This window comes from Alligator mississippiensis, chromosome 5 (assembly GCF_030867095.1).
Source record: "Alligator mississippiensis isolate rAllMis1 chromosome 5, rAllMis1, whole genome shotgun sequence".
Classification (NCBI taxonomy): Eukaryota; Metazoa; Chordata; order Crocodylia; family Alligatoridae; genus Alligator; species Alligator mississippiensis.
Window position 1 is genome coordinate 38,737,734 of NC_081828.1, and position 27,954 is coordinate 38,765,687.

The 27,954-nt window shown below is 54.4% G+C and overlaps 2 protein-coding genes across 3 annotated transcripts; one reads left to right on the forward strand and one right to left on the reverse strand.

Annotated features, from left to right (window-relative positions):
- Nucleotides 1-3,238: 3,238 nt before the first annotated feature.
- RPS9 (ribosomal protein S9) lies at nt 3,239-7,246 on the reverse strand. Its single transcript, XM_006277637.4, has 5 exons — nt 7,188-7,246; nt 5,605-5,727; nt 4,978-5,100; nt 4,520-4,706; nt 3,239-3,489 (listed from the first exon to the last, which is right to left on the reverse strand). The coding sequence occupies exons 2-5, from the start codon at nt 5,699-5,701 to the stop codon at nt 3,312-3,314; spliced, it is 585 nt and encodes a 194-aa protein (XP_006277699.1). The 5' UTR covers nt 5,702-5,727; nt 7,188-7,246; the 3' UTR covers nt 3,239-3,311.
- Nucleotides 7,247-12,775: 5,529 nt separating this feature from the next.
- LMTK3 (lemur tyrosine kinase 3) lies at nt 12,776-27,954 on the forward strand. Of its 2 annotated transcripts, none has more exons than XM_019482479.2 (15): nt 12,776-13,504; nt 14,623-14,753; nt 14,994-15,144; nt 17,460-17,536; nt 17,963-18,081; nt 18,822-18,909; nt 19,826-19,974; nt 20,140-20,224; nt 20,306-20,427; nt 20,777-20,926; nt 22,235-25,074; nt 25,570-25,928; nt 26,186-26,306; nt 26,909-27,142; nt 27,473-27,954. In XM_019482479.2, the coding sequence occupies exons 1-15, from the start codon at nt 13,417-13,419 to the stop codon at nt 27,487-27,489; spliced, it is 4,731 nt and encodes a 1,576-aa protein (XP_019338024.1). In that variant the 5' UTR covers nt 12,776-13,416; the 3' UTR covers nt 27,490-27,954. The 2 variants fall into 2 exon arrangements, with proteins under 2 accessions (XP_019338024.1, XP_059584087.1); XM_059728104.1 differs by having other exon boundaries at nt 18,825-18,909.

Sequence of the window (27,954 nt, forward strand, 5' to 3'; positions counted from 1 at the left end):
ACACCAAGCCCTACTCCCCCATTCCCGCTGTGTGTTTGCCTAGAGGCTGGCCCCTTCTTGTGCCCCACCTGAGACAGCTGCAGCTCAGAGCTGAGTGAGGGATCCTTGTGTAGTAAGTCCCCGGAGGCAGTTATGCATGATGCATGTAGAGCAGGAGGTAGCTGGATAGGCTGGCCCCAGCCTGCTGGTTTCTCCCCAGCAGGCTGGGGCCCAAAGGGTTAAAGAGGCCTGTTGCACTGCTGGGAAGTCCAGGAGTTGCTGGGAAGCAAGAACTGAACAGGTGCCAAGGTAAGGTGGGGGGGCGTGGTTATGGAGAACATCCCTGCCAGACAGTCCGGACCCACAGGGAATCCTAACCAGTGGGTCACAGAGCTCATCTGTAGCCCACAAGTGCCAGCACTGCAGGCTGCTGGGTGGCTGTGGCACCTGCCCATGGGGCAGCTTTGACAGGTGCCAAGGTGGAGGGGAGGGTTGGGAGATACCCTTATACTCAGCACCTAAACCAGGGAGCTCAGACTGGTCACCACTGGAACCCAGGAGTCCTGCTTCAAGCACCCTGCCCCACACCCTACTGAAACAGCTGGGAAGGCAGAGCCCAGCTGAACTTGTAGATGTGGGGCAAATGGAGCAGGAACTGGGGACAAGTTGGGGGAGGGGTAGCACTCTTCTCCACAAGGGTACCCTGCACCATCCCAACTCATGTGTGACCCTCTCATCCTCACCTCAGAACAGTTTGGGGTGCAGCAGCCCAATGAGCGTTGGCCAAGTCCATCAGGTCCTGCAGTTGCCCACAGCCACAACCTGACCCACCGATGAACAGCTAAGATAGCGGTCTTGCCACTGTAGCCCATTGCCCGTGACAGTCCTTTGCACATTAACTGCATTACAGCCAGCTCCAACCCCAGGCACTGGCTAGGAAGGTCCTGGGCAGCTTTCCCAGCTGATCCCAGAAGCCTGGGCAGTACCTGAGCCCAGAGCAAGGGGAGAGCAAGTGATCTAGATGACCTAGACAATGATGTTGGGCAAGCATACACTGCTCCTGCTAGAGGGGACATCACCCAACAATGTACATCATACTGACAGCAGGTCTCCAGGAGGCAAGGATGGAGCATACTGGAGAACTCAGGTGGCCTGGCAAGGAAATCTAGTCTGGGGCATGAGCTGCTAGCTGTGAAGAACATAGGCCTGCCTCAAATGGAAAGGTTTCCCAGGCACCAAATGGCACATACAACCCCTCACGCCCATGCAGTATTTGGAGACTACTGGATGAGGACTATGCAGCCAACACACCACCTGCTTGCTAATGTTCCACAGGGTATGAATGAGCTCCCTCTCCCAGGGAACTAATCTTCTTTAACATGTTATTCTTGCATAAGGTCCCAGCCTCAGCTTTATAGGCCAGCACATGCTGGCTCCCCTCCAAAGGCTGTTTCTAGATGGCTGAGGGCAAACAATCTGACTCCAGCAGCAAAGATCTAGGAACAGTCCCAAGCTCCTTTGGCTGCCATCACGTGGGGGCAGACTCAGAAGTGGAAGAAATGAGCATGGGAACAAGCCTGGGAAGGAACAAATTGTAGCATCCATTGGGACACTTTGAGTGTTAAGTTAAAACTTTAAAGCACCCCTGCTGCCATTCTGAAACATGGGATGCTGAATACATTAGACAGCACAGCACACTGGAGCACTCCACTTAAAATGCTCCAGTGGAATGAGAACACATCAGAGCATATGTGGAAGTGCCCAATAAGCATAACAAATGCTTCTCCTGGATGCTTCCCAGGGGTCTGAATTAATTTGGGTTTCTAACACCAGGTGAGCTGGCAGAGAACATAAGCCACATGAATGCCCAAGGCTGGAGAAGGCAGCTGAAGTTTGTGAAGAGGTAGTGTCACTTGCCCAAGTGCCACTGCTTTAAGGGCCACTGCATGCAGGGAGAAGGTAACAGCCTGCTCCCAGCACTTCCTTGAGGCCAATTAGTTTATAGCAGTGATTCTCAACTGGGAATCAGAAAATGAGGGTTGGAAGGGAACTCACAAGTCATCTAGATCAATCCACTGCTCAAAAGGAGGGCCATCCCCAACTACATCATCCAAGCCAAGGCTTTGGATACCCAGGTCTTAAAAACCTTTAAGGTAGAGATTGTACAACCTCTCTGAGTAACCTGTTCCATTGCTTTACTACCTTCCTCATGAGGAAGTTTTTCCTAATATTTAGCCTAAACTCCCCTTGCTGCAACTTGAGTCCACTGCTCTTTGTTCTGTCATCTGCAACACTGAGAACAAACAAATGCCATCCTCTTTGTAAAAGTCACCCTTCAGGTAGTTGAAGGCTGTTATATTTGATAAATTAGCTAACTTCTGATCCAGCAAGTTAAGGTACCCTAAGAGCCTCTGAAGGGTGCTACAAAAAGTAAGAAAATAAGCAGGTAGGCATAGGCTCAGGCTTGTCCTGGGTGGTCAGTGCTCCACACTGGTTACCCAGGACCTCTGAGAAAAGCTCAGTACTGTAATAAGTTATTTTTTGAAATGGGTGCCACTCAGAGAAAGGTGATTTGAGGCTTAAAACACTGGGAATAACTGGTTCAGAGGCAAGGGGTTGTGGGAACAGCCACCTTGGAATTGTTAAAGCCCAGTCATGTTTCAGGCCTGCTGGTATCTAGTGGCCCATAAGAGTAGAAGACTTCACAACCTCCCCCCCCCATTAACATATTGGATCCATTCTTGATCCTAAGTGAGCCATATAGTGTGATCTGGATGGATGCACCCTTGGTCCCCTAGTCAGCAGGCCATCACTAGATTTCCAGGACTTGCACTGGAAGTGCATGGCCTGGCAGTTTCTTTAAGTCTGGAGTTTTCCCCATGCACTCCCCTACCACTGATTGGGAAAGAGGCCCCATCACACTTGGGCCATGAAGGCTGGGAGACAAACTGTAGCTGCAGTTTCAGATGCAGGCAACGAGTGGCAATCAGCAGAAAGGTGCAGGGGGGAACCTCCAGAATTAAAGGAGCTGCTGTGCCATGAACTTCTAGAGATCCCTAGCCATCATTACACTCAAGGCCCAAAGGCCCTGCCCCCTACCCATAGGCTCCAATCAGGGAATAAAGTAATTCACTGGCTGTTCACCAGGATGCCATAAAAAACACCTAGACTAAGCTCACAGCAACACAGCTAGAGGAAGGGGGGCACAACCAGATGGATTCTGCAACCCCTAAGCTCCCAGTACAGACCCAGACACAGCCAGGATTCCCCACTTTTATTGGGTCTGGTAGAACACAGGCCAGTCTCTCATGTGGCCATGCTACACCACATGCTTAATCCTCCTCCTCGTCGTCCCCACCACCAGCACCACCCTGGCCCTTCTTGGCATTCTTCCTCTTGACACGGCCAGGCCGGCCACCCCCATAGGGTGAGCGCAATGAAAAGTCGATGTGTTTCTGGGAGTCCAGGCGCACGATGAAGGATGGGATGTTCACCACCTGCTTTCGGACGCTGGGGAGGGGGAAGAAATGAGGTGAGGTCAGGACATGGTATGTCCCCAGCCCATATCCTTGACCCCCTCAACCTCACAGGGCCAAAGGATACATTCACAAAACCCTACTGAGCAGCTTTGTGGTTCACATGCAGAACAGACCTCCACCCAAATGGCACATCCCCTTCCCCCAAACACTCCTACCCTCAACTCCTCTGATTACTGGCTATGCTGCAGTCATGGAGATGGTGGTGAGGGGAGTAATCTACCACTTGAGAACAGATCTCAACCCTCCCATCTGCTCATTCATTGTGCGCCAATGCAATAATCCCAGAAGTGCAAGACTGGCTGGCTCTGGTGGAGCAGAGACCAGGTATGGTCCTGCCCTACTGCAGAGAGCAATCCTCTGTGGGCAGTGCAGTCAGATGACCATTACCTGTGCCTTAACCCATGTGGGAATCGCAGTGAGACAGGACAGGATGGACCAGGCCCTTCGCAAGGTGTACGGCACTGCCGCAGTGAGCCTTGCTGAGCTTGCAGGGCGGGGGTCTAGCCGGCTTGCATGGGGCTGGCAAATCCAGGGACCCCAGTGCTCTGGAAGCTGACAGCTACCCCAGATCCCCATTTGTAACGCTATGCAAGACACCAAGAGTAAAGCTTTAGCAGGGCAGGGAGGGGAGGAGAAGCACTGGCTCTGCTTTGTCCTCAGACACGGTTAAACACCAGACATGGGGGACAGTGACCCCTCTGTTAAGAGGCTCTGCATACAGCTCTAAACAGTTGAAGGCTCTGACAGCAAGTTTGTAATCCAACTGTGTCCCATATGGGGCACAGCCAGTTAGAGAACTTGGGCATCCTGGCTCCCAGCAATTCATGATCTAGCCCAGACCCTGCTGCCTTCCCAGAGCTGGGACAAAACCCAGGACAGAGGTCCCCCCACAAAACCTCCATTCTTTCACATCTGCCATCTCTGAACAAGGACAGAACCCAAGAGTCTGCCTCTCTGACACTATCCCACTTCAACTATATTCCCGTCCCCAGCAGACCTACCGGATGTGCCTCTGACGGATGAGCACCCGGGCATGGTGGATGGATTTGGCCAGGCCCAGCTTGAAGACCTGGGTCTGGAGGCGCCGCTCCAGGAAGTCCTCAATCTTGAGGCCCAGGATGTAATCCAGCTTCATCTTGCCCTCATCCAGCACCCCAATACGTACCAGCCGTCTCAGTAGGGCATTACCTGGGAGGCAGAGAAGTCCATCAGAAACAAGTCCTTATGCCCCCTCTCCCTTCCCTCAGTGGTTTTCAACCTGCAGTTTGCAGACACTTGGGGTCTGCAAACCGATTAATTGGAAGTGCATGAATACCAACACCGACATTTCAAAGGCATATGCACTCCACTCAAAATGCTTAGGAGTTTGCAAGTGGAAAAAACCCACCCAAACCTAACAACAACACCACTATTGCCCTATGCCAACCAGCTCTTCCAGCATGCCCAAGGCCCTGCTTACCTTCAAAGAGGCGCCTGGGATCTTTCTCATCCAGGGTAAGCAGCTCTCGGGCTGCTTTGCGGATCTTGGCTAGGGTGAACTTCACCCGCCACACTTCACGCTTGTTCCGCAGCCCATATTCACCTGCGGCAGAGAGGGTTCATTCACAGGGGGGCTGTCCTAACCAGTCCAGAGCATAACAAAAAAGGGAACCTCTTTCCCAGTGTGGAAATGCAGCACCTCTGAAATGGGACACAGAGGGGTTGTGCCATTATGCAGTCAGCCCAAATTCTGCATCCAGTTCAGTCTCCTGCTACCCTCACTCTCAGCTAAAAGACTCATGGCTCCTGCCCATAGAAGAACACAGGGAGCACGTCTGCAACCATTTATTCCAGTTACTTGCATCTCAACTATAAGACACCACAGATGTTAGAAGAGGACCCCTTACTGACAAGCACCTGACTCAGACACAATTATAAGCTGAGCTACTGACCAGTCTCTGCAGCTCAGCATCCCCTTAACTTCCACTGCACTGACTGAAAAGGGACTGCACCTAACTGAACCACAAGCCCTTGGATGCATCACAGACGCTGCCCTGGAGCCCCCATTGGCTGATGGGTACTTAACAGCTCTCTGTCATGAACTTACCAATGAGTTTCAGTTCCTGGTCAAGGCGGGACTTCTCAAAAGGCCGCCGAGGAGTGACATAGGTCTTCCGACATACCCAGCTCCTGGCAACGGGCATCCTGGTCTAGGGTGTGGACTCTGCACCTGGGGAATGGATCAGGTGGAACAATAAACAATCTGAAAGGATGGGGGTGGGGGGGGTGTTGAATTGCAGTCACACAGGGTGCTAACAAGTGCTATGAACAATAAGAACCTCAACACATTCAAACCCAACAACTTATTTGTTAACAAGATGGCGATTCCCACCTCTAAGGCAGCACCATGCTATGCCCTTCTACCCCATCAGTGCCAACCTTTGTGCCCTACTCTGCCAAGATGTCTGGCCCATGACTTGGCCCACTGTAGTCTCCCTATGTCAAGTGCACTGCATAACCTTGCTGCTTGTACCACAGCCTTATTTATAGCCAAGTGTTTAAGATGCAGAGCAGGGGCTTATACAACCCCTGGCCCAAGGAGGGCCATCTGGCAATAGAGCAGCGTGCCTGTCCATACCCAGCAGAACTTGAGCTCACCTCAGCTGGCCAGGAAGTAGGCCATCTCCCCTCAGTGCAAAGAGGGAGACCAGCAAGTATGGTTCCACACGTACCAACTTTTGGCAGCACCTGCTGAGCAGTCTAGGACTCAGACCCTCCCACTGTATCACAAAGGGGCAGAACAACAATGCAAATGCAAGCATGTAGCTCAAGAAACTAGACAAATCCTTGGAGCAAAAGGGCATAGATAGTAACTGAGCTCAGAGTGAGGAGTATGGCCTCTGAACCCAAGATTCAGACCTGAAATGCTGGAGGCTACAAGTGAGAGGAATGGGGGGAAAAAAGCCCTGGTCATGCTATGTTCATTCCCCTTTCAGCACCTGCTCTCTGCTGCCACGTGACAGCAGACACACTGTGGATCTATGGGCTGACCCTGTCAATGGCAGTTGTGTTCTTAATTCTTAAGCCACACAGGCTTGAAGCATGTAATAAGATGAAGCCAAGAGGCTCATGCTACTTCCCTGGGGTCAAACCCCAGGTGTCAAAGCCCCTCCACGTGGCACAAGACACTCCTCTTAAGGAAGAAGCGACCAGGCCAAGCTTTTACAAGCCAGTGGAGATGGACTGACCCCATCTCCGGTCCCAAGATCCTTAACCGCCTAGGACTCAGAGCTGGGCAAAGGATTCAGCATGCACAGACGCGGGGCAGGGTAGAGGGCGCCCCAAACCCTTGGGAAGGGCCAGCTTTGCCCTGCACCAGCCTCAACATCAGCCCCAGCCCTCTGAGAAGTGCAGTAGTACCCATGACCCCGATCTCGCGCTGCCCAAGCGCACACACGCGCCAGCAGCACCAACCGTGCATGCGCCACTGGCTTCGCATGCAGCCCGCGCATGCGCAGAAAACGCCACCCCGCTTTTGCCCAGTTGCTCCCTCGCCTCGCTGCTCGCCCCCGCTAGTGGCCTTGCTCCACTCTTGGTAACCCTCCCGGGTCCCCTCTCAGCAGCCACCGCGAGCGTCTTCCCGCCGACCCCCGGCCAGGCCGCAGAAAAAGGCCCGGACCCTACGCTCACCTCTCGCGAGCATCGAGGGCGCTGGCAGAAAGGAAGTGGGCGGTCTGCGGCGCGGCCTTATATAAGGCGAAGGAAAGCCCCGCCCCTCCGTGCTGGCCACTGGCCAATCCCGGAGCGCTCCCGGGCCATCGAGGAGGAGGGCTAGAGCGTCTTTCCGCTCCATGTGCGGAGCGGACGCTGGAGTCCGCCATGGGGGGAGTTAACCTTTTCTGTGCCGGCGTTCTGTCACCCAGGCCACGGCACTGGTGCTTTCCTCCTGCGGGGGCGGGGGGGCAAGGGCGGGGCAGTGGGAGTCTGCCACAGTCCCTGCCACTGCTCCAGTCTGAGCCCGTGCTTCAACTCCTGCCCCTGTGCTAGGCCTTGGTTCTGCTCCAGCCCAAGCCCCTGCCCCAGCTGCGATCAGGCCTGGGCACTGCAGAGCTCCATGGTGAGCCACGTCTCGTGAAGTCTCTGCACAAGCAGAGGGGAAACTGAGGCAGGGTGACTTGACATTGGCACCCAGCTGCCCTGTGCCCCTTGCTAGGTTGAGCTGCCTCTGCCATGTGCCTGGCATTGGGCTTGGCCCAATCCTGCCCCTATTGGAGCCTGGGGGAGTTTGGGCCTTGGTGGGAGCAGGCTCAGGCCTTGGCTGCCTGAGGGGCTGTTGGCATGAATCTGTCTGGCCCTGTCAGAGTCAGTGGAGCGGGGGGCAGCCAGCGGAAGGGCAGGGCCGTGCCACAGACATGAGCAGCCATCAGGCTGGGCCCCTGGTTTAATTAACTGAGCCAGTTCGATTGGTGGTATGAGTCCATCGGGCACAGGACATGCATCTGTTCCCCGGTGTGGCAGTTTTAATTACAGGCTGACAGTGCAGTCACTCCCTCCTGCTCCAGGCTGATCCTGCCTGCGACCTTGCTTGCTTTCCATCCTCGCATGCTCTGTCTGTCCCAGTGCACCCACTGTATCAGTCTGTCTGTCTATTAAGTGGGGAGAGGGGGTTGGTGATCTCTTTTACTGGACTAACTGTTGAGAGATATTAGACAAGCATCTAGGCTCAAAGTGCCCTTCCTCAGATCTGGGCTATGTTGTGCATTTTGTGCTACTTTCTGGGCACTTTTTTCCTGAAAGATTATTCAACTGTACAGTCAATTCAGTAAAAGATACTATGAAAATAATCCTCCCTTGCTTCTCACCTATTTCCTGGCCGACCAGAGATCACCACTACAGCCATACTGCAAGCTTATCTGTCTATTAGACACTCCTCACCTTAAATTTGATTCACTTTTGCAGCCTTTGTGTCCATCTTGGGGACTTTTTAAGTGGAAAGGAGCAGAGAGAAGAGAGAAACATTGTTTTTATCAGGGGAGAAAAAACCCCAGGATGAGAAAGGGGAAGGGCAAAGGCAATTAAACAGGAACAGAGAGCAAAGACTGGGAAATGCAGGGACTGTGGTAATAACCCCTCCCTCACCCCAGACTCCACTTTGACCTTCATGATTTTTGCGCCTTCTACCATGACCCCAGGGGAGCTGAGATCAGGTTCTGGCCCCAACCCAGAGCAGTCAGGGTGATGCTAAGGACCCTGTCCTTAGCCTCCTCAGGCTGGCTCCTGCTCCCCTGTTGGCTGCAACCAGTGGCTGGTGGCCAAGGCTGTGCCCTGTGGAGCTGGCAGGGCCATAAATCTTCCTCTTCATTAGACATTTTCATTCGGGAAGCTGTAAAGTGCCGAGATGCAGAAAATGCAGGATAAATTAAGCTGCTAATTTACTAGGTGGATTTCTTCCTAAACTACAGTTTGTGCGAGAATCTGCTTATGCCCGGATTCCCTCTGCTGTACCCTATCAGACCCCACTCCTCTCCCCGATCCGGGACAGTATTTCCATTTGTTATGGGGTATCTGCATTTGGAGTTGTGTATGGGGATTTCTGTGTGTGTATTAGTGGCTGTGAGGGTATTTGTGTGCATTTTGGGTTGTGGCTGTGGGTATCTGTGTGTGTATATGTTTGGGGTTGCTTGTGTGTTTGGTGGTATCTGTGTTTGTCTTGGTGTCAGGTTTGTATTTGGAACAATCTGTGTATGTATTTTTGGGGTATAATGTGAGTGTGTTTGGGGCATCTGCCTGTGTTCAAACGTATCTGTGTATTTGAGTGTATTGGGGGTGAGATACCTCCAGGGAGGTACTTGGTGCTTGGTAGGTGGTGGTGCTCAGTGAGGTGGGTGGCTTAAAACAGGAGCACCCCCTATTGGCCTGCCACAGGGGGTAGCTATGTGTATGTGTGTTGGGAGTTCCTGTCTGGGTGTGCTTGGTGGTGGTGTGTGTGGGCAATGTTTGGGGAATACATGTCAGTCTGTTTGGATGGTGGCTGTGTTTGGGGTTACCTGTTTGTTGGGGTATTTGGAGGCATTGTCATGAGTGATGGGGTGTGTGCATGTTTTATCTGTCTGTCTTGGGGGATGTAGTTGAGGGTACATGTCAGTTTATGAGGCTGTATCGTGTGAGCGTGTGTGTGTGTTTGCACACCCATCAGTAACTACATGACATCTCTCTTGGCAGGACATCTTCCTTTCCCAGACCCAGCCAGAACATGACTCAGCTCCCAGAGCCCTCTCAGCTAAATTAATCCTGTGACAATGCTCCATCCCCGAGAGCCAGGATCAGCCTCGGAGCCTTGGTCCTGATCCCTCCTACTGTGGGGACACTGTCATTCCTAGCTTTACCTATGCCAGACAAAGGGGAGTGCCAGGAGAACAGAGAGGCCAGCCAGGTTCCCAACCTGTCCTTTAGCACCAGTTTGGGAGTCCTGGACTACCCCACAAGTACAGGTGTGGGTGGCATGGTCCAGGACAAAGGCACATAGCCATTGGTGAAGGAGCAGCCTTAGCTCAGGCTGGGGAGGGTTGATGGGGGCAGAAGGAAAAGAGTAGGGGAAGAAGCTGCTGCCTTTACCCAGCCCTTGGTGTCTATGACTGTTTTCTCATGTCTGACACAATGTGCCACTTCTGCAGGGTGGCAACCAACTCTGGTTTGTACTTTCTTTCCTTTGCCTGCCTGCTGAGGCTGGGTGTATGTGTTTGTGTGTGCATGCATGCGTGCATGCTTGTGCTTGTGCCCGTATATGGGAGTACACATGCACACCACATATGTTTGCATTTGTGGATATACAACATGCATATACAGCATGCAGGTATATAGCACAGTTGTCTGTTTTTTTGTATGTATGTACAGCATGCATATATATGCATATATATTTTTGCGTACTTGTGTACAGAATTTATGTATGCATATGCACAGCATGTGTGTCTGGGCATTTGTGTGTGAGTGTGTCCATATATGACCTATCTGCCTTTGTGTGTGAACAGCACGTCTACCTTCGTATATTTGCATATACAGCTTGTGTACATACACATGTGTATGTACATATGTGTGACTGCCTATAAGTTCATCACGGGGGCACAGAAGGGAATTGGTGAGGTTTTATTCACTGAGGCGCCCCCAGGGGTTACAAGAAATAATGGCTACAAGCTAGCAGAGAGCAGATTTAGACTAGACATTAGGAAGAACTTCTTCACAGTTAGAGTGGCCAAAGTCTGGAATGGGCTCCCAAGGGAGGTGGTGCTCTTCTGTACCCTGGGGGTCTTCAAGAGGAGGTTAGATAGGCATCTAGCTGGGGTCATCTGAACCCAGCACTCTTTCCTGCCTATGCAGGGGGTCGGACTCGATGATCTATTGAGGTCCCTTCCGACCCTAGCATCTATGAATCTATGAATCTATATAGATGTTTCTCTGTGTGTATTTGTGCAATATGTGTGTGTATTTGTTCATATATTCAGCATATGTCTGTATTTGTATATTTGTGCATGTGCAGAATATGCATCTATTTGCACATACAGCCAGGCGACATGTTTTTGCATGTTAATACACTTTGGATGCATATATATATACAGCATGTGTGCCTGTATATATGTATGCATGTTTCATCTTGGGTGTATTTGTATGTGTATTTGTGTGTGTACACAATGTGTGCATATCAGTGTATATAACGTGTTTGCATGTGTACAGTAGATTGTATGTGTGTGTACAAACTGCATGTGTAGATGTGTTTCAAGATCACATGTATGTTTGTAAGGATCTAGCTTACAGGTATGTTTACATAGGTGTTTGCATATACATGTGAACATATGGTTGTACATGTGTTTGCATGTAGGTGTCTCTGGGTATTTGGATGTCCACAGTCCATGTGATGTATGTGTGAGATGTGAGAGGTTGTGTGATGGGTGCTTGTAGTGTGATGTTGTATGTGTCCATGTGTGGGAAATACTCTGCATGTTATTACACCATGTCTGCGTAACACTGTGTATATGACACTGTGTGCTTATGTGCATGTGACACTGCATGCAGTAATGGACTTAGGTTGTATAATCTTTGGGACCATTGCTTTATCATATTTGTGTCCAGCACCTGATACAATGGGATCTCTAAGATCAACTCTAATATCTATACCACGTGTGATTCTGGATGCTTGTGTGTGTGTGGATGGGGTCACTATATACATACCTGTCACTGTGTATTTGACACTGTTGGGGTGTGTATGTGGATGGCATCATGTGGGAGACACCATCAGGATGTATGTGCATGACACCGTGCAAGATTAGTTTGTATGTACATCTGCTATATTTATGTGTGACAGCCTGTGTGTTATTCTGTCAGGGTGTGGCGCTGTGTCTGAGATGCTGTGTGTGTACACAACACTGTGAGTGCCACTACGTGATGTCACTGTGTCAATGTGACACTGTGTGTGCAACAGTGCCAGTATGTGTGTGTGTGTGAGAGAGAGAGAGAGAGAGAGAGAGAGAGAGAGAGGGAGGTAGACATTGTATATGATGATGTCAGTGCATCTGAAATTGTATGTGATACTATCAACTTGTTTGTGTGTGTGTGTGAGGCATTCTGCATGTCAGTGCTGCTGGTGCGGTCGGTGAGTGTGTGATGTCAGCATGTCTGTGTGACACTGTATGCACAACACCGCCTGCATGTGTATGAGACAGCCCAAGTGAGAGGCACTGTGTGTGATGCTGTCAGTGTGTGCAAGACGTTGTGTGTGGCACTCTCAAGTTGTGTGAATGCTGCTGGTGTGTGTGTGTGTGTGTGAGACATCGTATGTGTGACACTGTCAGGCTGCATATGAGATACTGTGTGTGTGTGCATATGTGTGAGAGAGACAGAGTGAGAGACACCCTGTTCGTTTCTGTGTATAAAGCATCTCACTTGCCCCCACACACCCCCGGTCTCTGCCTGGGGAACCCCCCTCTCCCCAGAACCTCCCTGCCCACCCCCGCAGTATGCTGGCCCCCACCCCCGAATCCCACCATCTCCCCAAAATAGCCCCCCCCCCCTCCCACAGTCCCCTGCTGCTGCTGATGCTGCTACCAGGGAGAAGGTATCCATGGAGACACTCCCCCCCCCTCATCTTCTGCATCTCTCTGCCCCGCCGCCTTTCACATTCCCTTCTTCTCTGGGCTTCAGGCCCTGACTGACAGCTCTGGAGTCCAATCAGTGAGGCTGGCGGGGTTGGGGGGGGGGTCTGTCCAATGGGAGGACCCTTGAAGCATCAATTCCAGCAGCCCTGCTACCCCCAGAAGAGAATCCCCAATAACCCAGCCTCCTTTCTTCCCTTCCATTGGGCTTTCTCTTTCTTTTCTTTTCCCTTTTCCCCCCCTTCCCTGACCCTCCACCCCATTGAAAAAAACCCAGACACTCGTCCTCTTTTTAGCCCTGGGTCCCCCCTCCCCCCCTTGGCTTCCCTCTCTTATGTGAAGAGCCCCCATCCATTGTTGCCACATAGAAGGAGAGAGAGATGTACATTTTTATGACCACGACTCCTTCTCTCCCCCTCGGCTGGTAATTTTTTTTCTCCTCCTCCCCTGCCTGTCCTCAGCACCGTGACAGGGACGCGGAGAGGAAGATGCCTCTGGATGGGGACCAGGGAGAAGCCAGCTTTGCAAAGCCACAGATTCCCAGAGATGCCAGCCCAGGAGGCCCCGGGGTCCCGTTCGACCTGGAGCGGTTTCAGCCCTTCTGATGTGTGCAGCTGACCGAGCGGCCCCCCTCCCTCCTCCGTCGCTCTCCCCCGTTCTTCTAGCTGGTTCTCTGCCGTGTTTATTTATTTCTCCCTTCTCCTTCCCTCGACCTGAGTCGTCTCCCCCTCCCCAGCACCCTGCTCCCCCCGATCGATGGTTTCCCACCCCTTAAGATGCTAAGGCAGGGGCCGCTCATCTTCCTGGCTGCGTCTATGTCGTATTTCAACCCGGACAAAGCCCTTGCAGCGCCGGTGGACCAGGGTGAGCATTGGGGGGCTTTGGCCTTGGGGGTCCATATTTGTGGGGGTAGAGCTCCCTCTGGCCATATATCTCCTCTCCATCCTTCCTTCCCTCCTCAGTGGTGTTGCTTCCGCCCTGACCACCTGTTTGGGAGCCCAACCCTTCAACCTCCCCCCAGTCTGTCACTTCTTTGTGTGCCTCTTGAGGGGTGGAGGGGCCTGGGGGGTGGGGGGCCTGGGAGATGGGGGGCGCGGTTTGCGTGGCATCAGCTGGGTTATAAATTTCTCTCCAGAGGCGTCTGGATCATCTCGTCGCAGGCTGGCATTCCTGCACATGGAGGATTAATCAGCACGGGGCTGATGACCTGGATCTCTTGAGAGCCAGTGGGGTTGTGTAGCTGCAGGAGGGTGGGAGATGGGGGAAACATTAAAAAGGGTGTATGGGTACTGAAGGGGTGGGATATGGCCTCTGTTACTAGTAGGTTTCTGGCTCTGGCTGGATGCTGGTGGAGATCTGATCAATGGAGGCTTGGCATGGTGTGAGTCCATAAAGTCTGGGCCTGGTTTGTGGCTTGGGAGTTGGGGGCATCCAGGCCTGGCTCCAGAAGCAGGCTTGGGGGGTGTCTTGGCTTGGTTTCTGGCAGGTGATTTCAGAGGGGGTTAGGCTCAGCTCCTGGTGGAGGAGGGGGCTGGTATGGGGTCTGGGCCCTGGTCCTAGGCAGGGAGTTTGGGTCAAGGACTGGGCCTGTTCCCAAGGTGGTGACTTTGGTACGTGGGGTGGGGATATGCTCAAAGTTACACAGCGAGGAGCTGGCAAAGTAGGAAAAGAACCCAGGAGTCCTGTGTGTCCATATGTCCACTGTCACATCAAGACGCATCATTAGTTTGTATGCATAATTATCCATCCTTTTAAACTCCCTCTGCCTGTGTATCTGGAGATATGCATAGCATCTCCACATTGGGTGTGGGGTGCCTGTATCAGCAACCCCCAGGTTCCACTCCAGAGGTAGCTGCATCCCAGTACTGGGGCCCTGTACATACAGCCCCCAGCTCAGAGGTGGCTGAATCTGTTCATCCGTGCTGCCTCTAGTGAGCCTGAGGCACTGGATAGCTTCCAACAGCTGCTTTTGTCTCCCCCAGGTCTCTCTCAGGGCCGGGTCCCTCTGGCTCCTCCCTATGCCGTGGTCCTGATCTCCTGTTCGGGTCTCCTGGCCTTCATCTTCCTTCTCCTCACCTGCTTGTGTTGCAAACGGGGAGATGTCGGGTTCAAGGTGAGGGATGTCTGAGGTGACAGCTCCTGCTTGGTGGGCTGGAAGGAGGGGAGGTGGGAGGTGTAGAGACAGGGTGTGGTGGGACATGCTGGCCTTTAGAATGAGACTTGCCTCCCTAGAGCCAGAAGCAAGGCATTGTGGGATTGCATTTCCTCGCTCAGGTGGCATACAGGCAAAACAGGATGTTGGGGGCTGGTGGTAAGAGTCTTGGCCTCTTGCCACCCTCTCTGTGCCCTCCAGGAGTTCGAGAACCCAGATGGGGAGGAGTATTCGGGGGAGTACACGCCACCCGCTGAGGAGACCTCGTCCTCTCAGTCCCTCCCAGACGTCTACATCCTGCCCCTCTCGGAGGTCACACTCCCACCTCCCAACCAGCAGATACTTAAGACAGGTAAGAGGACACCTTAGCAGGATCCAGTCCATGTCTATCATCCCTCCGCTGATTTGTGCCTAGGAAGTGATGACACAGTGGGTCTGGAAAGGATATTCTAGGGCAATGATTCTCAACCAGGGAGCTGTGGCACCTTGGGGTGCCTTGAGATATTTACAAGGATGTTGCAGTGTGCCGTTAGGTGGGCTGGCACGATTCACAAAATAAACTCAGAGATTGCTAATAGGAATTCATAGTGTCAAAAAGCAATCTGACCTGTTGGGGTCTTTCTGAGTTCTTTGCAACAGAAAATTTGCTCTATTACTTTTCTGTAGTCAAAAAATGAGTGGAAACTAAGAACTAGCATTTTCTGAGGTGGCCCTTGAGTCTAATAAGGGCTTCTCTGGTTGTAAGGCAATCAGTAGGTGATGGGAAGCTCTGGTTCTAGATCTATCAATGGAATTGAGGTGCTTCTGGTTCTGAGCTAGTCAGCTGGTGATGGGTGCTTCTGGTTTTGGCCTAGTAAACGGGTGATATGTGTCTCTGGTTCTAGGCTAGTCAAAGGCCGTTGACACCGTTGGTTGTAGTCTAGTCAATTAGCAATGGGCCTCTGATTCTACACAGTGCAGGTCATGATGGAATGGGTCTGATCTGAGGATAATTAATTAGTAACAGACACTGCTGTCACATGGTGATGGAAAGCTCTGGGTCCAGGTTTGTTAATGGGTGATGAGATGATCTGGTTCCAGACAAATCAAAGGATGCCCAGACAGCTCCAGCCCAAGGTACTCATTGGAGAGCTCTGGTTGTAGGCCAGTCACAAAGGTTCTGCTTTAGCTGGGAAGGATGGATGGGCTATATTTCCAGCTAGGGTCGTCTCTAGGTGGGGGCGAATCAGGGTGACCGCCCTGGGCCCTGCACTTTGTGGGGCCCCGCGGAGTTGGGCGGAGTGGTGGCGCCAAGTCCAGCCACTTGCTACCTGCCCCCCCCCCCCACCATTGACGTCAGCAGCTTCTTCGGGTCTGGGGACATGGGATTGGAGTGGGGGCGGGGCCCCACATGGGCTGATTTGCCCCGGGCCCTGCACCTTGTTTGGGTCAGCTGTTCCCAGCCTAGCTGACTGGGATATAGTGGCTCCAAAAATGAATTTCTAAACAATGCAATGAGAGTAGAGTGACTGTGCTTGTGGTTACACTGCTATGGATAAAATGACTCAAGAAGTCAGGACCTAGAGCAACCACTGATGATTTAGGTGGTCTAAACTAGACAAGTCAAAGGGACTCCTTGTGGAACAGTGGCATTGGAGAGCATATTCAAGAGCCCTTTTCAGGATCCAGTGATTCTGATCCTGTCATGGGGGAGTGGGGGGGTAGTGACCATTCATTTTGTGCTATACACCAATCAGCAGGTTCTAGACTAGCTATCGTGAAAAAAGTGACACTGGTAAACCACATCTAGAATAACCAATGTAGATGCAGTGACTCTAGAATGCAAGTTTGCAAACTATATCATTCTAGACTAATATAAGGTGGAAAAAGCCATTCTGGAGGTCACATTCCAGACTCAGCCATGTCAAAGCAGTGCCTCTAGCAAGTTCAGAGCCTCAGTGACTGGCTTACAACCTGAGCTCTCCATTGCCAGTTGAGTAGCCTTGGACTGGAGCTGTCCCAACATCCACTGGCTTGTCTGGAACCAAATCATCTCATCACCCATTGATTAACCTGAACCCATAGCCTTCCATCACCATGTAACAGCACTGTCTGTTGCTGATTGCTTATCCTTATACCAGACCCATTCATTACCACATGTACAGTTTAGAATCAGAGTCCCATTGCTAGCTGACTAGGCTACAAACTGTGGCCCCGACTTCCTTTGAGTTCAGGTTGGTTCCAGATTGGATAAGGGGGTGATGTCCTCCTAGGGATCATGTTCCAGACCAGCCAGGGTTGATGCAGCATCTCAAGAAAGATCAGTCAAGACCAGAATGGTTTTATATCACCTAGTGCAGGCAAAGCCATGCTGGAGGTCATGGTTTGGCTAGCTCGTGAGGCCGGGACTATGATGGGAGCAGTGTTCTAGACCACTGAATAGGGGATGCAGTGACTCTGGAGAGGTGGTTCTGGATGATCCTATTGCTATTCAGCGTGGAATGGAGCATTTGGTTAGTTTAGATGAGCCAATGGGGTGTCAGTGATTCTGCAGCCCACATTCTGGATCCATCCTGGGAAGCAACACCAGCTGCTGGCAGGCTGTGGTGCACCCTTGGAGCCCCTTTCTCTTGTAGAGAGGCTTGGCAGCTTTCAGCCCCTGGCTCACTCTGTCGCCCTCTCTTCCAGATCTGGTAAAGAATTTGGGTTTGAGCCGTCAACACCTCAGCTACCTGCAGGAGATTGGCAATGGCTGGTTTGGGAAGGTAAGCAGGGTCTCTCCACCCCCTCCCCATCTGGGGCCCCAGCCTATGTGAGTCTCACTGCCAGGGGGCTCCTGCTTCAGTTTAGCCTTGGGGCTAGAAACAGGTTGGTTCAGGGGGTGGGAAATGGGGTAGAGACCTTTCTCCTCCTGGCCCCAATCTGGCCACGGGGTGGGGGGGGATGAACTGGCCCATGGAATGGGAGCCCTTGCCAACTGACACCACATTTATGGAGGCATCAGTGAAATGATCTTGCTGGGCCTCAGCCCTGTTCCTGTATGCCTATTTCCTCAACCATCATCAGGGGTTGTTAACCAGCACCTGCCTCCCAGCTCCTTCGGGCTGAATGAGACCTAGGCCCACCCCCCACCCCCATAATCTGGGAGGCAGACCCTGTTGGGTCACACTGGGGTCTGCTCTGTGTTCTAGGTAATCCTTGGAGAAATCTTCTCGGACTTCACCCCAGCCCAAGTGGTGGTGAAGGAGCTGCGGGTCAGTACGGGGCCGCTGGAGCAGAGGAAGTTCCTGGCTGAAGCCCAACCTTATCGGTAATTGGGGGTAGAGCCTCATCCTAGTGATGGACACAGTATCCCTGTATAAACAGCCCCTGATGTGCCCCACCCCAGAGATGGCTGCATCTCAATGCGAGGCAAGGGGTCCATGTATAACCAGCCTCCAATGGGCCCCACTCCAGAGATGGCTGCATCTTAGGACTGGGCTACAGTCAGAGATGACCTTACTATGTAAGATCTGAAGAGGCTCAGTACGCCTCTCATGATGCTGTGGAGAGAAACCCCCACAGCTGATCCACCCCAATCCCTCTTACTCCAGTAGCAAATTACAGAGCGCCTCCATATTGCTCCTTTGGGAAGGGGCTGGGTCTCCTGTCTTTGTGGGTAGCAGGCACAAAGGTGGGGTTTGGGGCTCAGTGTTCAGGATCCCTTCCCAAATGTCTGGGGTCCCAAAGGGTTTTTTCCAGGGGCTCATTAAATAACCCTCCTGACCCCAAGAGACATGGCAATTTTTTGCCCCGTGCCCGTAGCTGGGAAACTGAGTCACAGGGAGAAGGGGACCTGCTGGATCCCAGGGTCATGTGGTGAGTCATGTCAGAGCAAGGAGAGAACTCGGGAGTCCTGGCTCCCAGCCCACTCCTGCTCTAAGCCACTAGACTCTACTCCTCTCTTAGAGCTGAAGCAGAACCCAGGCATCCGGAGCCTGCCATGGTCAGGGGAAATAACAGTGTTCTCAGTTCTTCTCCCCCTCCCTGTCTCCTGCCCTTGGTTTTAAGAAGCCTCCAGCATCCGAACATCCTGCAGTGTTTGGGGCTGTGTACGGAGACCATCCCCTTCCTGCTCATCATGGAGTTCTGCCAGCTGGTGAGCGTTCGTGTGTGTGTGCGTGTTTCTGTGTGCATGTGTGTGCCTGCGTGCACTCATGCACCTGTGTACATGTGTGTTTACTATATGTGTGTGTACAAGAGAACCAGTGGCCCCAGGTGGATGGAATCAGAGCTGCCCCACTGTGTGTAAGCAATCAGGGCTCATGGTAGAGGTGATATCTTTTATTAGACCAACAAGATTTTTGCCAAAATCATGGATGAAGGCGTGTCCATGGCTATATGTGATGGGGGTGAAGGGGTGACTGGCTTGTTTGTGAGTGTGGATGAATGTGTGTCTGTGAATATTTGGGTGGGTGCATGCATGGGCATGGAGGGAACTGGGTGCAAACACTTGTGTGTGTGCATTTTTGTGGGAAGAAGCTGATATGTATGAGGGTAGATGGTTGGGTGAGGGCGTGCTTGTGGGCCTGGCTGTGCATGTGTATAAGTGGTTGTGTACGTGTGTGTTTGGGGGTGGGAGTAGAGCGCACTTGTGTGCACACATGGTTGTATACAGGTGTGATTGATGTAGAGACAAGGTTATTTGTGTGCATGTGGGTGTTTGTGTGGAGCTGACGTGTGTGTGTGTGTGTGTGTGTGTGTGTGTGTGTGTGTGTGTGTGTGTGTGTGGTTGGGCATGGCTGTGAGTGTATATGTGCGCTTTGGAGGTGCACGCAGGCACATGCATGTACTTTGCTGCATGGCCAGTCTCAGGGAGGCCTCTTGGGCTTCATGTGAGGGTGATCTCCGCTGGTGGCAGGGAGCTCTGCCCAGCTGTTATGTCATAGCCCCATGGTGCTGGGTGGGGAGTCCCCAAGGGGTCACTCCTGGTTCTCTGGGTGGGGGGAGGTTGTTGCTCCACAGGTGCCCTGGGCCCTGTCCTCCTCATCCCCTCTGGTGCTTCCTCCCCACAGGGTGATCTGAAGCGGTACCTGCGGGCACAGCGGAAGGGGGATGGGCTGACCCCTGACCTGCTGACCCGTGACCTGGGCACATTGCAGCGCATGGCCTATGAGATCACCCTGGGGCTCATGCATCTGCACAAGAACAACTACATCCACAGGTGAGCCATGCTGTTAGGGGCAGGATGCCTGGGTTCCACCCCGGGGTCTGGTGGGTCAGCCCTGGGTGGTGTCTGTGTTCGGAGGGGGTGTGACACCGAGGGTTCCTGGTGTGGAGAGAGAGTCTCTGGGTGCTGCTAACCAGGTGCTCCCTTTGCCCCTTCCAGTGACCTGGCGCTCCGGAACTGCCTGCTAACCTCTGACCTCACTGTGCGTGTGGGGGACTATGGCCTCTCACACAACAACTACCGGGTAAGAGCCTGGGGCAGGGGCAGTAGCTGGTTCCATGGTGGGCTCCTGCCCAGTGCTAACCCTGCCCCTTCATGCTTTCAGGAGGATTATTACATCACCCCCGACCGGCTGTGGATCCCCTTGCGCTGGGTGGCCCCTGAGCTCCTGGACGAGACTCATGGGACCCTCATGGTGGTGGATCAGAGCAAGGAGAGTAACGTCTGGTGAGGCCTACACCCACCCTACCACCTCTGGCCTGGTGAATGGGCCCCCCTTTCCTGCAGAGATTGGCTGAGGCTGTCCTAGGGAAGGGGAAAGCAGCTGCTGTCAGAGAAAGCTGAGGGGAAGCATGTGTGGGTGCCTGGTATCTCAGTCCCAGAGCTTCTGATGGCACCCGCATCCTGTTCAATGATGCTGTTATACAGCCACCATGTGCTCGCTCAGAGGCAGCCGCATTTCAGTGCTGGGTGTGGGGACCCAGAATGAACCACCCCCCAGTGTGCCCTACTCTAGCGGCAGCTGTATCTCAGTTCTGGGCAGTAACCAGTAGTTCTGTGACCTGGTTCCCCACAGGTCCCTGGGGGTGACGATCTGGGAGCTGTTTGAGTTCGGCAGCCAACCCTACCGGCACCTCTCTGACGAGGAGGTTCTGACCTTTGTCATCAAGGAGCAGCAAATGAAACTGGCCAAGCCCCGCCTCAAGCTGCCCTACTCTGACTACTGGTGAGTTAGGGGCCTGCCCCTCAGCTCTCTGGGGCTGTGAATCCCAGTACGAGGTCTCCAGCAGGTCAAACTGGGTGAGTGTCCTGGTTGGCAGGGCCATCACCTTATCCTAGTACAGGCATCCCCACAGACTGAGAACCACCAGACGGAAAGGGGCACCTCCTCTGGGTGTGTCCTGACTGGCCTCGTCTCTGTCTTTAGCCCATCTCTTTCTCCAGCTTTTCTCTTCCTACTTCCCACATATTTCTCTTGCTGTTGTTTTCTGACTGTTGTTGTGTCTCTGACTGTTCCTCTGTCTCCACAGCTGTTTTTTCTGGCAGTTCTTCTGTATCTACAGCTGTCATCTCCATCTGTTCCTCTGTCTCCCTCCAGCTACTATTTTTTGGCTGTTTTCTGCCTCTTTATATTTTGCCTCTTCTGTTTCTTTCTGGTTGTTCTGCCACTGTGACTGTTTTCTGATTGTTCTCTCTCTCTCTGTCTCCAGCTATGATTTCCCCGCTGTTTTTCTGCCTGTTTCTGGGTGTTATATTCCATCTGTTGTCTTTTTACTTTCTGACTTCTCTTTCTACAGCTCTCTTCCTTGATTGTGCAATTCTTGGATGTAACTTTAAACAATTTTAAAAGGGAGGGGAATTTGCCACTTAGGAATGTGCACGAGCTGTTCCAATTCAACTGTTATGTCTGTTTGCTCCTACAGGCAAGCAAAACAGGTTTAAACAAAATCAGCTTAAAGAGGGGTTTAGCTCTACTTATTCCAGTCTAGGCATGGACAGACATAACAGTTATATCAGAACAGCTTATTCCAAGATCATTTAATACCAGTACATCTTTACCTCTGCCCATAACTTCCAGCTGTTTTTTTCTCTTCCACTGGCTGCTATTTTCTGGCTGTTCTTCCATCTTTTTCTGACTGTTCTGTCTACCATATATTCTTATCATTTCTGATAATTTCTCTGGCTGTTCTCTCCTTCACAGTTATTTCCTGGTTGTTTCTCAGTTTCTCTCTGACTGTTCTGCTTCAATGGTTATTTTCTCTGACTGTTTCTCTGTTTACCTTCAGTTGTTATTTTCCAGCTGTTTTGCAGTGTCTCTCTCTCTCCTGCCTGAACAGCTCTTTTCTTACTGTAGGTTTGTCTCTCTCTGGCTGTTCTTATCTCAACTACCAATTGTTATTTTCTAGCTGTTCTTTGGTCTCTCTCTGCCTGCTCTGTCTCTGTGACAGTTCCTCTCCCGCCAACTGTTTTGTCCATTTTGGGATAGCTGTTCTCTGACTGTTCTTTCCACTCTTCCCACCTGTTCTCCCTGCAGGTATGAGGTGATGCAGTCCTGCTGGCTCCCAGCCCTGCAGCGGCCCACATTGGAGGAGCTGCACTTGCAGCTGACGTATCTGCTGACAGAGCGTTCCAATGAGCAGGCGGAGGAGAGCTTCGAGTGGCGGTGGAACGCCTTGAAGCCCAAGCGCTCGCCTGTGGCCTCTCCCCCAGCAGGGGTTCCTCACCGTCAGCGTTCAGAGGAGATCTCAGCCTACCCACTGTTGGATGGATTTCAGGGGGCTGACATGGATGATATCCTGACCGTCACTGAGAGCAGCCAGGGCCTCAACTTCGAGTACATGTGGGAGAAGGCCCGGCTGGGGCGGTGGAAGGGCGCCCCTGCCTCTGGCCCCTCCTCAACCCCTGCTGCTCCACCCCACAGCCTGGAGTACCCACCCAGCAATGGGGCGCTGGCTGTGCCGGGCACCAACCCCTTCTATGAAGCTCCAGCACGGCAGACCCTTGAGACGCCCAGTGTGGTGCCTGTCATCAGCGCCCGGAGCCCCTCAGTTAGCAGCGAGTACTACATCCGGCTGGAAGAGCATGGGACCAGTGATGGGCCAGAGCGCTCGGTCTGCACCCCCAGCCCTGTCTATGAGCGCCAGTATGGGGTGCCTGGCTCCCCACTGGAGCCCCTGTTCCCTTCAGACTGGGACCCCATCGAGGCTGGGCAGGGCACCCCACCGCTGTCCCGACACCCTCCCCGGCACCACCACCACCATCACCACCACCACCACGCCCCACTTCTCCTGCAGGAGGGGCCGGAGACCTGGACTCCTGGCAGCACCAACCCTTTCCTATCTGTATCGCAGGAGCTGGGCTGCTGCGGGAACAACCCCTTCCGGGCCGAGGCGGGTGAGATCCAGGAGACGTCCCTGACAGAGCCGCCCCCTGGGCCGGGGGGTGGCGGGGGGGATGTCTTTCTGGGAGACTCCCTGCTCCATGTCTACAGGGAGCTAGAGGACCAGCAGCGGAGCTGGGACTCAGACACGCTGGAGGAGAGGGGTGCTGGGGAGACGCTAGCAGGGGACCCAGCCGAGTACCGTTCCTCACCGCCCTGGGACCGGGAGCCCTCGTTGATGGAAGACCAGAGCTCAGGTGGCAGCACGGATGGGGAGGACAGGAGCAGTGGTGGGGGCGGGCGCCGCAGCCTCCTGCCTTGTCCTCTCTGCAGCCGGGGTGCCCAGTCACATTGCACTTGTGCCGTAGCCCGGGCGGAGGTGGTGAGTGGCTGGAGCAACCACCCTGGCATCCACCGGCCTCACCGCGACAGCTATGGCACGGAGGACGACTCCTCACTCAAGGTGGAGCGGGGGTCGCTCTCCGACTGCCCCATTCTACCCTCCAAGGACTTCCAGGGTGGGGAGGGTTTTCCCAGCATGGGCGGGGCTGGCGAGGGTTTCCCCGGTGTGGGCGGGGCCACTCTACTGGTCCCGCCCCCTCCCGCCAAGGCTCTGCCCCCTTCCTTGGAGTTCTACGACCCACTGATGGGGACGGCGGTGAAAAGCTACGACCTCCAGGACTACCCCAAGCGGGGCAAGGGGCCAGCGCCCCAGGAGACGGGGAGGCTGCCAGGGTCCCCTTTCCCCGGCATGGCCGTCGGATGCTGCAGCGTCATTGTCCCAGTGGAGATCCCACCGCTGTCCACACTGGCGGAGAGCGCCGAAGAGGAAACCATCGCCATCCTGCCCGAGGCCGCGGAAGGCTTTGCACCCGGCCCAGACGTGCTGGGCCTCAGTCAGGCCCCACCGGGGCGGCAGAGGGGCACACTGGACTCAGTGGACTCCCTGGACATCCCCTCCAACACCAGCTCATCAGATGTTTGCAGCCCGGCCTCCCATTACTCCTCACCGGGTCAGAAGTTCGGCGACAGCGGCTACGAGACAGAGAGCACCTTCTCCCCCGAGTTCATCTTCAAGGAGGCCGAGGAGCAGCACGGGGACGAGGACGAGGAGGACGAAGAAGGCGAAGCAGGCGGCAAAGATGGCACGACCCACCTGCCGCCCACGCCCATCTCGGAATCCACCAGCGACCTGACGCTGTCGGAGGAGGCACCGAGCACCGAGGAGGAGGCAGCAGGGAGGGAGCTGGGCCTGACCACTCCCCATCGGGACTCAGCCTATTTCTCAGACGGCGAGATGGAGTGGGGGGCCCCAGTGGGGAAGCAGGAGGCCGAGGCCAGGGTGGGAGGGCAGGAGCTCGGCGTAGAAGAGCCTCCAGAAAGCGATGGCGCCATGCCACTGGCCCCAGTCCAACCACCAGCCAAGATGGAGAACGGCTTTGTGGTACAAATCTGCAAGGAACAGCTGCTGGTCTCACTGAGGGAGAATGTCACCCGGAACTTGCTGAGTGGCCGCGAGGCCCCGGGGACCCCAGCATCTGGGACCCCTGTCCTGAAGGACCAAGCTGTGATCCAGCTCTGGGTGCTGGAGCCAGAGGTGGAGCCGAAGATGCCAGAGGTGGAGTTGAAGGTGCCAGAGCAAGGGCCAAAGACGCCAGAGCAGGGGTTGAAGGAGGCCAAGGAGAAAGAGGAGGAGGTGGTGGCTGGAAACGATGGAGAGGCCCCAGGCAGCCACCTGCCACTGGGCAAGGAGGAAGAGGAGGTGGAGGAGGAAAAGCAGGAGGGGGAGGGTGGCATAGAGGAGGTCGACGGGCAGCCTGCAGAGCAGGAGGGACCGGAGAGCAAGGAGATGCGCCCGGACAGCCAGGCATCGCTGGAGCAGAAGAAGGAGGCCCCAGCACCAGTCCCCGAGGAGGGCAGCAAGGTGTCTCAGCAGCCCCGGCTGCACCTGGACTTCAGCCCAACCGTGAATCAAGGCAGCTTGGACATCAAGGGTAGGAGCCACCAGCAGGCGCGGCAGGAAGGGGGATGTTGTCGGGGCTGGACTAGGGTGGGTTGTCCAATATGTGGCGGGGGAGCTCCTTTAGGGGAGGGGAGAGGAGCCAGGGGTGGGCACCAGGCTGCCTGCCAGGCTGCTGTGGGATCCTCAAGCTGCAGGCCTGGCCAGTGTAGTGCATTGTGAGAGCCATGCTCCCAGAATGCTCTGGGGCAAGTGTGATGCTGGGGCTGCTCAGCTCAGGGTGTGTAATTGGAGAGGGAGGGGATGGGGGCTGTTTGTCCCATGACCTTTGACCTTTCATTTCTGTGTCTTAATTCACATCCCTTGACCTTTACCTCCTGTTTGACCTTTGACCCTAACTGCTCTGGCCTGTGTCCCTTGACCCTTGATCTTGACCTGGTAACCCTGACCCTTGATCTTTCATCTTTACTTCTGATGCTTCCACTGCCCTCTTGTCTTTGACCCCCTGACCTTTGACCTTCCCCTGCAGCCAAGGTGTCCCGCCTGTCCCTCTCGCTGCCCCCTCTGACCCTGCAGCCCTTCCCCAGCCCGGGGGGGCGGAAGCCCTTCTGGGAGGGGGCCAAGGAGGGCTGCGGGGGGCTCCCGGTGGAGGAGGAGCAGGAGGGGGGCCCGCGGGAGGCCCTGGGGCTGGGCGAGGAGGAGGAGGAGGTGGACGAGGAGGTTCTGGGGGGCGTGGGCGTCCCCATCGTGGTCAGCGAATTGGACGACGGGCGCAACTTGCGCGGCCTCCTCAAGTCACCGCGCTCGGCCGAGGAGGCCGCGGAGCTGGACCGTAAGCGCAAGATGGTGTCCTTCTTTGATGACGTCACTGTCTATCTGTTTGATCAGGCAAGTGGCGGCGGGGCCGGAGGGGTGGAGGCAGGGCCAGGGGAGGGAGTGGGTCTGCCAAATTGGACCACCAGTACAAGGGTGATGGTGTCATGACCTACCAGTTCAACCTGGTGAGTAGGGCAGGGCCGGGAGCTGGGGGCAGGGTCAGTGGGGTGTGGCAGCACCTAGTGGGGGAGCAGGGAATAAAGAATGGGAAGGAGCCAGCAAAGAAGGGAGGGGCCATAGTGTGCTGATTCCCATTATCCTCTGTCCAGGAGACGCCAACCAACGAACTGAGCTCCCAGAGTGCCCCAGAGAGTGATGGCGCCAACAGCATTACGCCAGGCACCGCCGGGGAGCCGGGTCTCGATGCCTTCTCACCTGCTGATGGCTTCAGTGAGCTGCCGGGCAGGCTGGGGGCAGGGGACAAGGCTGGGTGTGGGAGTACGCAAATTATTCACGTGGTCTTATTTGCATATTCACAAACAGCAATTTGCATGCAGCTGCTACGTGTGGCTGTGACTCTCCCTTCCCTGTGGAGTTGGGGGATATGGAGCTGAGCACAACTTGGCAAGGGAGGAGGTGGGTGGTGGGTGGGAGGAATGTCATGGGTTACAGGATGAGCTCATTCTTGGCCCCACCTGTACTGCCCAATGAGGCTGGGATTCATGTAGGCGCAGGGCCAAATTGACCAATATGGTTGAGGTAGGGGCCAGTGTGCACTGACCAATGGGGAAAGAAAATGGGGCAGGGGGACCTGGCCTGCTGGATGAGTGGGGATGGGATTATGCTGACCAGTGGGGTGGAGGAAAGGGCCATGCTGACCAATGGGGTGAGGGCAGTGACTCATGGGTGCATGGCATAGGGGAGATGCTGACTATTGGGCCAAGGGCAGAGCCATTCTGACCAATGGGGTGGGGTCAGGGTTATTCTGAGCAATGCGGTGGGGCCATCCCTCCCCATTTTCACACCCTTTCTCCCCTTTGTCCCCCCGGCAGGTGGCAGCTTTGAGTGGGATGATGACTTCCCGTTGATGGCCCAGAACCCATCCTTTGTCTCCATGGTGACGGACCCAGGCACGCTGCCCTCACCCATGCCACCCCCCTCATTGCTCCCAGCCAAGGGGGCCGAGCCCAGCATCATGGATGCCCTGCGCTTCTCCCGCTTCACTGTCTCCCCAGCCCTTGAGCCCCACCTACCCCCCCGTGAGGCTGAGTTGGCGGCCACGGCCAGTGAGTGAGGTTGCAGTGTTGGGGCCCATTGGGCTGACCTGGGGTGGGGGGGGAGAGGCAGGGGAGTGGGGCGCATGGTCTAATCCAAGATGGGGAGCCACTTCCGGAATGGGGGAATCCATGGGTCCAGTCTGGGGGAGCTGGAGGGGGACACTGGACTGGCTGAGCCCAGGAGGCTGATTAAGGTGTAGGAGTGTTGGGGGAAGGATATAGGCTATCTGGGCTTGTGGATCCAATCCTGGCAGGGCATGATGGCAGCATGGGGAGGCCAGACATGGTCAGGGGAGAGGGCACCAGGCTGACATCCCCTCCTCCTTCCTTCTCTTCCAGACCCAATTGAAAACTGAGATGGGGTCCCCCCATTGCACCACAGGGCTCCCCTCAGCCCAGCCATGACCGTCTGTAGCAGGGAGCGGCAACACGCATGTGCCAGGCATGTTATGTGGGGGTACATGTCCCATCCAGGGGCTGGACTCACCCCCAAAGGACACATCACCGCTGAGCCACAGGGGGCTGGCTCTGAAACAGAGACTGAAAAGGCTGGGACATGTCCCAGAGGACCGGGGCATCCAACTGTCCCTGGCGCAGATCTTTCAGTACCCATGGGACTGGCTGCTCTGGACAATTATGTTTTTTTACTGTGACTCAGATGTGGGAGGGGGCAAAACCAGCTTGCAGGGGGGTGGGGAGGGCTCATGCTGCTGAATGTATCCCTGGGGGCCCTGCTCCCACAGTTCACACCTCCACCCCCACCTGCCACCTCCCCTGACATTGATAGTCTGTCTTGTGCCAAACCTAATCTCGGGGTAGCT